This window comes from Plasmodium malariae (genome assembly GCF_900090045.1).
Source record: "Plasmodium malariae genome assembly, chromosome: 9".
In the NCBI taxonomy this organism is placed as follows: Eukaryota; Apicomplexa; class Aconoidasida; order Haemosporida; family Plasmodiidae; genus Plasmodium; species Plasmodium malariae.
The window spans coordinates 944,045-955,141 of record NC_041783.1 but is presented as its reverse complement, the minus strand read 5'-3'; the positions used below and the strand labels follow the sequence as shown (position 1 = coordinate 955,141).

At 29.3% G+C, this 11,097-nt stretch overlaps 4 protein-coding genes across 4 annotated transcripts; 1 reads left to right on the top strand and 3 right to left on the bottom strand.

The window, feature by feature from the left end:
• Positions 1-729: 729 nt before the first annotated feature.
• PmUG01_09030300 (conserved Plasmodium protein, unknown function) lies at positions 730-6,168 on the top strand (the record flags this gene model as incomplete). Its single annotated transcript, XM_029004993.1, has 3 exons — positions 730-742; positions 1,044-1,272; positions 1,536-6,168. The coding sequence occupies 3 exons, from the start codon at positions 730-732 to the stop codon at positions 6,166-6,168; spliced, it is 4,875 nt and encodes a 1,624-aa protein (XP_028861627.1).
• Positions 6,169-6,524: 356 nt separating this feature from the next.
• On the bottom strand, positions 6,525-8,442 carry DHHC3 (palmitoyltransferase DHHC3, putative; the record flags this gene model as incomplete). Its single annotated transcript, XM_029004992.1, has 6 exons — positions 6,525-6,572; positions 6,810-6,840; positions 6,987-7,048; positions 7,293-7,454; positions 7,685-7,802; positions 7,994-8,442. 6 exons carry the CDS (start codon positions 8,440-8,442, stop codon positions 6,525-6,527), a joined length of 870 nt encoding a protein of 289 aa, XP_028861626.1.
• Positions 8,443-10,337: 1,895 nt separating this feature from the next.
• PmUG01_09030100 (heat shock factor-binding protein 1, putative) lies at positions 10,338-10,706 on the bottom strand (the record flags this gene model as incomplete). Its single annotated transcript, XM_029004991.1, has 1 exon — positions 10,338-10,706. One exon carries the CDS (start codon positions 10,704-10,706, stop codon positions 10,338-10,340), a length of 369 nt encoding a protein of 122 aa, XP_028861625.1.
• Positions 10,707-10,770: 64 nt separating this feature from the next.
• Positions 10,771-11,019, bottom strand: PmUG01_09030000 (conserved Plasmodium protein, unknown function; the record flags this gene model as incomplete). Its single annotated transcript, XM_029004990.1, has 1 exon — positions 10,771-11,019. The coding sequence occupies one exon, from the start codon at positions 11,017-11,019 to the stop codon at positions 10,771-10,773; it is 249 nt and encodes an 82-aa protein (XP_028861624.1).
• Between the last annotated feature and the right edge of the window lie 78 nt (positions 11,020-11,097).

The window sequence follows — 11,097 nt, the reverse complement described above, 5'->3', positions numbered from 1 at the left end:
TAACACGTATTTTTTGCCATTTCAGTTATCTCTGTTTTAGAAAAAATATAGAACAATAAAAGGAATGGTAGATTGTATACCTGACTTTTTTCTTCTAGAATTAAAAATATTTATTTTTTAAATTAGAAAGAAGGGAGGGGGGAACAAATATTTTTTCATATAATTTGTGATAATGACGTTTTTTAAAATATGAAATATTAAAAGTTAAAATATATGAAATCAAAATAATTGAAATTAAAATATTTGTAGTTAACACATTTGAAGTTAACATATTTGAAGTTAACATATTGAAGTTAACATATTGAAGTTAACATATTGAAGTTAACATATTTGAAGTGAACATATTGAAGTTAGCATATTTGAAGTTAACATATTGAAGTTAACATATTTGAAGTGAACATATTGAAGTTGAAACTTTTGAAGTGAACATATTGAAGTTGAAACTTTTGAAGTTAACATATTTGAAGTGAACATATTGAAGTTGAAACTTTTGAAGTGAACATATTGAAGTTGAAACTTTTGAAGTGAAATATTTGATGTTGAAATTGAAAAAAAAATTGCTTTTTTTTTAAGCTGCTGAGGGGGGTATATAACCTTCGAGCGTATTTTTTATTTTTTGTTTTTTTTAGGTCATTTTTAAATAGTAAGTTTTTTTGTAAAAAAAAAAAAAAAAAAAAGTAGAACGAATAAAGCAGAAATAAAAAAGTGGAAGGCAAACAAAACATCATTATGACATGTTGCTGTTCCGATAACACTTTGATTCGCCATATGCCCCACTGACCATTTTCCATCGAATCGTCAGTTTGTTCTTCTTTTTGCCAAGAAATTATATGTTGAGGATAGGGGAAAAAGAAAAAAATGAGTAATAATAAGAATGTACAAACATGCATACATATATGTACATGTACAGATGTGTACATACCTGCTTATACACACATATATATATATATGTATATAAGCGTATGTGCCTTCAAATACCTGTATAAGTAAGTACTTCCCCGCGCGCATACGTACGACTCTTCTTCCATTTTTGAAAAACTCAGGTTCCTTTTGGAGTTTCATAAAGACCAAAAAGAATGACGAAAGTGAACCCAAACCAACTGTTGCTCACTTAGGTGAGGAAAACAAATTTTATTTTAATAAAGAATTAAACCGATGGGTAGTTAAAGGAGAAGAAGATAAAGTCGAAGGTGAAGAAAAGGTATCTGCACCGCCTAAAATGAGTAGTTTGAAAAACTCTTGTCAAGGTTATCGTTCGTTGATGCAGCAGAAGTAAGTGTATATTTCTGATAATAAGGTTTTTGTATATATATATATATATTTATATATATATTTTTATTTTACCAAATATGTGTTTGTTTAATATAAGCCTATTTTTTAATAGCAAACACATGAATTAACTGCATGGTGCACATATCTGAATGTCCAATATGAGCGATTGCAACGCATGCACTAAAATTTGAGTTCATTTCGTATCGTATTATTTCGTGTAGTTTAATTTTTTTTTTTTTTACATTTTTATGTGCGAATATTAGTAAAACTAGGAGTGCTCTGACAATATATGCGGAAATACCAGGGTTAAAGACCATAAAAAGAAAGAGCACTATGGTTCAAGGAGGAATAGTATCTCCATATATGGAAGCAGCAAAGAATGAGTTAAGTAGTAACACAACTGATGAAAACAAAACAGATACGTTTGGTTCGAATATTTTCATTCCACGTGTTAATAATGATGAATCAGAAAATAAAGTTTTAGATGAGGTACCTACTGATGGAGGGGTCGATAAAAACGATAAAAACGATCAAAACGATAAAAACGATCAAAACGATAAAAACGATCAAAACGATCAAAACGAACAAAACGAACAAAATGATCAAAACGAACAAAACGAACAAAACGAACAAAACGAACAAAACGAACAAAACGATAAAAACGAACAAAACGATAAAAACGAACAAAACGAACAAAACAAAAAGCATACACAACATGTGCAACGAGCACCAAATGGACAGAATAGACGAGATCAAATAATAACAGAGTTAAGGGATAAGCCAAAAGGAAAGCAAAAACAAGACAAAGAAACAACAGGGGAGGGATTGTCTCTAAGTAAGGGTCGTAACATGAATGCATTGTTGAATAAGCAAAGTGTAGTGGGTGATAATAAACAGGGACAGCTAAATAGACGTGGTGTATATCACGATGGTGCAAATTATGATGGTGCAAATTATGATGGTGCTAGTTACGATGGTATAAGTTACGATGGTATAAGTTACGAACATGTTAACCACGATGAGGAAAGGCACCCCGACGATATGCGAAATACGGAGAGTGTACTCGTGCAAAAGGTGTGTTTGGTTAAAGGATACAAAGGAAATACTTCTAGTGAACAACATATAGTGAATACCAACAAAATTAATGAAAAAAAATATGTTTTTGAAAATAGTCAATGTGAGGAGGAAATAAATACAGGAGAGATGAACAAACATTTTGAAAAAGCTTGCAATTTTTACGAAATAAAGAAAAGATTGACAGCAGTAGGTAATGACAATAATTGCACCGGGAATATGATTAAAGAAAATTACACGAACAGTGTTTATGCAAACATGAGCAATTTTAATGCAACTATTGGTATTGACAAAAGTGCGCACGAAAAGAGCAGCAGTAGAAATAGTAACTCGCTGTCATTTAGTGAAGCGGGTATTGTACCTGTTGCTAGTGCACCGGTACAGTGTGGTGTTGTGAATCCGATTTATTTAGAAAGGGGTATGAAACATGCGGATGGTGGAAATGCGCTCGATGTTCCCGATATATCCAATGCATCCGATGCACCTGAGATAGATATCCGGATGGGAGACCAGATTAGCGATACATTTGAATCGATGAACAAAATGAGGGCAAATGAGAACAGTTTTGAAGGGGGTACTGAGGAAAAAAGGTCCGTTATTGCCCCCTTTGATGTAGTTAAAAAGATAATGATAGAAGAGGAACACTATGACAGCATGGAGGAAATGGTTAGTAGGAACAGTGTACAGAAGGCCAGCTACAAGAATTATGATAATATTATTGAAGAGGATAGTAATACCTCAAAGGATGACCATCCGTCTAGCTTCCACATTTCGGAAAAAGATACAATAAATCTGCCTGCACATGGCAAGACAAATGATTTGAAGAATCCCATAGGGGAAAAATATATAATTGATTATTTTTTAAATATTTTAAAAAATAAATTACACGATGAAGGTGGTAACTTGGACAGTATGATGAGAATGGAAGCTCGGAAAATAAATTCTCTACTTATGGAAAAAAAAGCGTCTATTGAAATTCTGCACAGGAAAATGGTGGAGCTGGAAAGTGAGCAATGTGGAGTAGCAGGTGTAGATGACAATGAAATTGGAGGAAATGAAATGGGTAGTAAGGATGTGGATGATAAAGTAGTGGACTCTGGGGATGATGCGGAGGAGGGTGCAAACGAGTTGAGCAACATCCTATACATAATTAACATTAAAAATCAAAAGATAAAAAGAGAGATAGAGGGTTTTATCAACTCATTTAACACTTTGAAAAGGATAAAAATGAAGAACGAGGAAATAATAAAGATATATAAGAGTAGAGAAAATCAATTTTTAGAAATTATCAAAAAAATGGAAGAAAAAGAAAAAAAGAAAACAATTTTATATAAAAAAAAAGAAAAACAGTATAAAGATTTGATTTTAAAAAATAAAAAAGAATTAAAAATAGAACAAATGAATAATAAAAAAAATTTAAAAAAGGTAAAAGAACAAGAAGTATTACTAAAAGAAGAATTAAAGAAAATTGAAGAAGAGACAAAGGAAAAGATAGCAATTTTAAAGGAAGAATTTGAAAAAAGAAAAAAAATAGAAATCGAAAATTTGGAAAGGGAAAAAAACGAAATGATAGAAATGAATATAGAAACAGAAACAGCTAGAATGGAAGAAGAAATACAAAAGGTAAAAGTAATGGCTGAAGCAAATTTTAATTCTAAGTTGGAGAAATATAAAGAGAAAATGGAAAAAAATAAAAATGATTTTATAAATAATTTAATTATTGAAAAAAACAACGAATTAGAAATGATAAAGAGTACTATAGAACAAAAGAAACAGGAAGAATTGATGATATTAAAAGAAGAAAATGAAAAGTTGATGAATGATAATATTCAAAGTATTAAGGATAATATGTTGAAAGAGCAATGTGAAAAAATGGAAAGCTTAAAAGAAGAGTATGAGTTGTTAAAAAATAAAGAAATTGAACGATTACAGCGTGAGATTAGTATAAAGAGTGAGGGGATGGACAATAGGGAAAAACAGTTTATTGATGAAAAGAATAGAGATATGGAATGTTTGAAAAAAGAGCTAGAAAGGAGTTATAACGATAAAGAGAACATTCTGAGACAGGATCTAAACAAGGAATATGAGATGAAAGTACAGGATGTATTAAATGAAAAGGAAAAATTAGTAACTATGTATGAAGATAAATTGACAAAGCAAAGAGAGGAGCTAGAAGAAATATTACAGAAACAAAGGAAAGAAGTAAAAGAATTCTTCGAATTAGAAAAGAATAAAGAAATACAAACGTTAAATGATAAAGTTGAGAAGATGATACAAGAAAAGGAGTTATTATGTAGTCAGAAGAATGACTTAGAATTAAATTTATCCATATTAAATGAAGAAAAAGAAAATATTATGAATAGGAATAAAGATTTAGAAGAGAACTTAAAAAATAATGAATATACATTTAATGAAAATATGAACCATATGAAGGAGGAAAAAACAAAATTAGAAAAGGAGCTAGAAAAAATGATACGAGATAATAAAAAAGAAACAGAAGAGATTAGAGAACAATTTGCAGATTTACTACAAGATGAGATAAATCGAATTAAAAAGGAATCCGAATTGAAAGTTGATAATTACATTAAACAGTATGAACAAATAAGTAAAGAATATGAAATGAAGAAAAAGGAATATAACGATTTGTTAGAAAAGGCAAATACTAATAATAAAGAGTTGACTAATAAATATGAAGAAAATATACAGAAAATAAATGAGTATGAAGAAATGATAAAGATGATCGAAAGTCAAACAGAACAAATGATGAAAAAGAAAATAGAAGAATTAAATGAAGAATTTAAAAAAAAAAAAGAATTATTTGATAATGAAAAGAATAATTTATTAAAAAATTATGAACATCTAGAAGAAGACAATAAAAAAATAAAAGAAAATCTTGAAAGACAAGTTAGTTCCACAGTACTAGAAAATGAGCAAAGAATACTGCAATTAACAAATAGTTATGAGGATAAGTTACAGCAGATGCAGAATAATTATGAACAGTTAATAAATGAATGCAACGATTTAAAATGTAAAAACAGCGAAATGGTGGAAAATCTTCATAGGGAGAAAGAAGCAAAGGAGGAAAGGCTTCAGCATCTTAGCAGCATGAACAGTGAACTTAGCAGAAGGAACGAGGAGTTAAGTAGCAAAAATGTAGAGCTGAGCAGTAAGAATGACGAGTTGAGCAGTAAGAATGACGAGTTGAGCAGTAAGAATGACGAGTTGAACAGCAAATATGATGAATTGAGTGGCAAGACTGTACGACTAAGTGACAACCTTACCGAGATGAAAAACGAAATATCAAATTTGCAAAGTAAAAATGTGGAACTGTCGAACGAAAATTCGTATTTAAAAAATGAAGAACAGAAGAAGTTAATGGATAAAATGCTTAATCTTGAAAACATTAATAAGAATTTAATGGAGGTAACAGAAAAAGAAAGAGAACTAAATGTAAAAAATGTTAACATTATAAGATCCCTGCAAGCGCAAATAAATGAACAAACGAAATTGTATAAGGAATACACAGATAAACTAAAACATGAAATTAAAAACTTGAAAGAATTAGATGGCTCTTCTAATTCTAACGCGAATTGTAATGCTGCTAATTCTAATTCAAATGATGCGTATTTAAAGTTAATAGAAGAAAACAAAAAATTAAAATTACAAAATGAAGTTATAACTACAAAAAATGATACAATGGAAACGGCATTGGATAACTTAACGAAGAGACTCTCTTTTATTGAATCAAAAATTCGAGATAAAGAAGATGGAATCAATCTTATAAAGCAGGCAGATGATTTGCAGCTGCAGAGCCTTAAGTGATTCCTCGAAAATTGGTTAAGCAATTGCGGGGGTGATGAAGCACAACGCGGAAAGTGAAGTGGTGCAAAATATCAAAAGAAATAGAATGAGTACATATACACATATACAATTATTATGTTTCTATTAGCATGAGTGTATCCTTCATCTTTTTTTTTTTTTTTTTTTTTTTTGTATCCCTCCTCCTTTCCCCCTTCAATATGTCCATGTGCGGTTTTGAAATCAGGGAGTGCATTATGCGTTGCGCGCATACACACACAAAGGCATATGTATGCATGTATATATGTTTATGTACATGTACTTTTATACGTACGTGTCGTCGTGTGAACCTCTCCTTTTCATTTGTTTAATTTTCTCTATTAATCTTTTATAGACTTAACTCTTTCAATTTCCTGGTTTTCTAAATCCTGTAAAAAGTTAATTCGTATTTTACGCATTTTACGCATTTTACGTTTGGTATATATATATGGTCTAGAGGTGCAGATAAAAAAGAAGAAAAACAAAAGCAAAAGCAAAAGCAAAAACAAAAGCAAAAGCAAAAACAAAAGCAAAAACAAAAGCAAAACAAAAGCAAAAGCAAAAACAAAAACAAAAACAAAAACAAAAGCAAAAACCAAAACAAGCATAATTTGTACTTTTTATACCTGATTATCGCTGTCTGACTTCTTCAAACGCCTGCATGGGGGAGTTTTAAAAAAAAAAAAAAAAAATTGGGGTTAATATGGTTAATTTCGGATAGTATTTATGTGAATATAAAAAATAAAAATATTGCTACTTCATCTAAATGAAATATATTTTTTTTATTCAATAAAAGAACGTACTTTTTGTCAATGATCAACCATTCAAAAAAGGTTTTAATTCCTATCTTTTGTTCTTCCTCAGACTGAAAAGGAAATTACATGAACGTCTTACGTGTACCTTGTGAGAATGTGTATGCGTGTGGATTGATATGAAATCGCTTTATGTGCGCATGTGCATGAAAACATGTTCATGTGGAAGGGGGATTTTGATGCACACACGCATGCATGTATGCTAGTATGTATGCATATATGTACACATATATGTATGTGCGTGTGTGCCTATATATGTATGTATACACGTCCTTGCCTTCCTTTTTTCTCTCTTACATGAGATCGCTTGACAATGTACTCATAGGTAGTCATTTTTTTTGAAATCAAAAAAATGTGTAATCCAAAAAGTTGAATTACTAACACGAATACTGTTCCATTCAGAACAAAAAGGGAACATAGCAGAATGTAAAACAGAGCATCATCGTAACCTCCGTAGAACTGGTGAGAAGAGGGAGGGGGGAAAAAAAAAAAAAAAAATAAATAAAATAAAAAAAATAAAACAACAGAACGTAAAACAGCAAACCGATAAATCAACAAAAAGACAATATAGATAAGCGATAAAATAAGACAACAGTATAACGGAACAACAATATAGATGCAAAACTGTACAAATGCTCGTCGAGAAATACTTTTAAGAAAAATAATTTCATCTATTTTTCTATCATTACGTGTTTCCATCTTTCCTTTATGAGATCATGTTTCAGGGAGATAACAAAAAAAATAATGCAAAACAGAAAGACGAAGCAGTTGAAAATTGTTAGTACTGTCAAGAGACCTACGAAATATCTAAAATTGTTTAGCATAAAGTTTTATTTGGTTGCCCAATCAGGTGCACATGCGTGTATATAAACGTGCATATAAACGTGTATATTCACGCGCATACATATGTGGTAGCTATCCAAAGAGGGTACCCAAAACTGGCGTGCTAGGTAAACGCCTGATTTTTTTTTTTTTTTTTTTTTTTTTTTTTTACTTACTTGTAGTTTTTTTTCCCTATACAATTGTTAACCCACATGCAATGATGATCAAAAACAGAAACGCATTTGTTACAAACCTTACAATGTTTACTTTGTGGTTCAACAAAACCACATATATCACATTCACATAAATCCTTAAGGTCTTCTTCATTAACTTTATTATGAATATACTTAAATGATAAGGGGTCTACTGGGTTTATTGTTGTTACAGTATACGATAAAGCAATAATTATAATAATTAGAACACCAAAAAAAATATAAAAAAGGAGAAATATGGTATCAGTATTAAATGCAGAAATGATAATAATTAATGCAACTATAATTATAAAAATAAAAAAAGACATTAATTGAAATATTTGTAGTGGTAATGTAAACCCATTCGTGCGCACAAATTCTTCGGCTTCTTTTGACTTTGTATCATCTCTAAAAGCGAATATTCGTTTATTCATAATTAACACAAAAAAAAAAAAGGGGCGTGAATATGAGGTAGGAACAAAACAAATAACAGTAGCACGAAATGACTGAAACGCCAGTAGAGATAAGGAGTGAAAAGATGTAGAAAAAGACGGTGCAATGGGTGAAACACATTCACATATGATGATTAAAAAATAAAGCATAAAATATTAATATTTAACAAAAAACAAAATCAATCAAAAAAAAAAAAAAAAAAAGTAAAAATATGAAAAAATAAGAATAAAAAAAAGAAAAGACTTTCGAATTACGCATTAATTACAATGCAAAAAAAAAAAAAAAAAAAAAAAAAAAAAACAAAAAATCTCCATAAGTTGTGAGCAAAAACTGTCTTTCTTTTGTCTTATTTATTATCCTTTCAAATAGCCTTTTCCGCTTTCCTTTTTTTTCCTATTTGTTATCATTTGTTCTTTGTTTGTACAATTAAAAACGAACAGCATATAACATATAGCGGATATTAAATACACATAAAAGTGTAATGTCCTCGAAACAAAAAAGGAAAAAAAAATAATAAAACAAAATAAAAAATATAAAATAAAAAATAAAAAAAATGATAAAACATTATTTTTACACTTACGGGAAAAAGCTAAGAAAAGAGCAAATGGACGGATTATACTCACGAATTGTATGAAATTTTGTTTCTATCAAACATTGCAATTGCAATATATTTTAAAACACACTATTCTCAATGTTTTATTGTTTATAAAATTAAGAGAGCTTTTTTTTTTTAATTTTTTTTTTTTTTTTTTTTTTTTGCTAAATATACTTAATATTTTATGCTTTAATTTGTCAAAAATAAAAAAACAAAAAAAAGGCAAATGGAAGGAAAATAAAATGCCGTAAAATAATATACTTAAAAAGGAAAAAAAGGGAAAAAGAAAAAAAGGGAAAAAAGAAAAAAAAGAAAAAAAGGGGGAAAAAAAAAAAAAAAATAATAATAAAATAAATAAATAAATAAATAAAGCAAGAAACAATGTAAGAGATAAAGAAATATTACACACTGGAAATGAACGAGAAATGCAAAAATGCTAGCAAAAAGATAAACACAGATAAGTGAAATATTTAAGTAAAATTAAATAATGAACGAAAAAATAAGTAGAATAATAAGCGAAATAGTACACAATATGGCAAAACAAATACCATACAATAAAATAAAATATAAAGACTCAATAAAGTATATGAGCATTCGAGACTGGCTGTACCACTAAACTGAACGGACTTGCTCCATTTTTGTAATACAAAATATTGCTTCCCTACGAATTATTACTCACAATTTTTGGACATTTTGCGCATTTTCTTTTTTCTTTTTTTTTTTTTTTAACATTCGTGTTCATATTAATAAATTGCTAAATGCTAAAATGCATAGTACATGATGAGGATGAAATTTAAGAACAGTAAATAAACACTGTAATATATTATATATGTATATATATTTTTTTTTTTCGCGCCTTACAAAGTGAAACGACAAAAAAAAAAAAAAAAAAAAAAAAGCTGTGCTGTGTGTTATGTATTGTGGCATTGTTGTAGTTTAACAAAACTATGGCAATAATATCCTTTTTTCATACAGTTTTTTCTTAAAAAAAAAAAAAAAAAAAAGCTGTGCTGTGTGTTATGTATTGTGGCATTGTTGTAGTTTAACAAAACTATGGCAATAATATCCTTTTTTCATACAGTTTTTTCTTAAAAAAAAAAAAAAAAAAAAGAAAGAATGAGTGACAGACAGAGAGAGATAGACAGAGAAAGCATTTTTAGCAAACCTACAAATTAAAAAAAAAACAAACAAACAAACCTTTGCTTACATGTGGATGATGTACACCTACGTGTATATACTCAACTGTACATGTACATATTTTTATACTTATAATACAGCTACTCAACTATTTCTTTTATTTGAAAAGTCAATCATGATGTTTTCAAGATCATCTAGCGATTTTTCCATGCTGTCCACTTTGCTCAATAAGTTGTTCGACAAATTTTGCATTTTGCTTTTTAACTCATTTAGCATGTTCTCAACAAACATTTCCAATTGTTCTGTTTTATTTTCTACACCGACCTTGTTCCCCTGATTGCAGTTACTGTTACTGCCATTGTTACCGCTGATACTGTTGTTTGTGTTATTATGGCTATACATGTTCGTATTAATATCGCCAACGTTCTGAGTCTCGTTGTACGGAATGGTATTTCTTTTACTTGCCTCTAATGCCATCGATGTGTTGTTATAAGAATCAAAGAAATGGTTCATATTTTCATCTCTATTCCTATTTTCACTATTGTTTATTATGTTTTTGAAACTAAGTAAGTTCTCATTATTGTTGTTTAACATTTTTAGTTGTTTTATTTAAGATCGGCTTAGATGTACTACTTGCTCTATATATTGCTAGGAAACTAAAACAAAGAGAAATTAACCCAAAAAATTTTTTATCACCTGTTCTTTTTTCGGCTTGTAAAAATTTTAGAAATGAATAAAATGATAGACTTCCAAATACTAGCGTACCTGTAACTCGACAAAACATGCAATCTTCTGTGTTTGAGTTTTTTTCAGGTGTTATGTTCATCACGTTGTTTGCAATTGTTTGCGGTTATCTGTTTCACTATTCTTTATTTTGCAGAACCTTTTTGTTTATCTTGTTTGT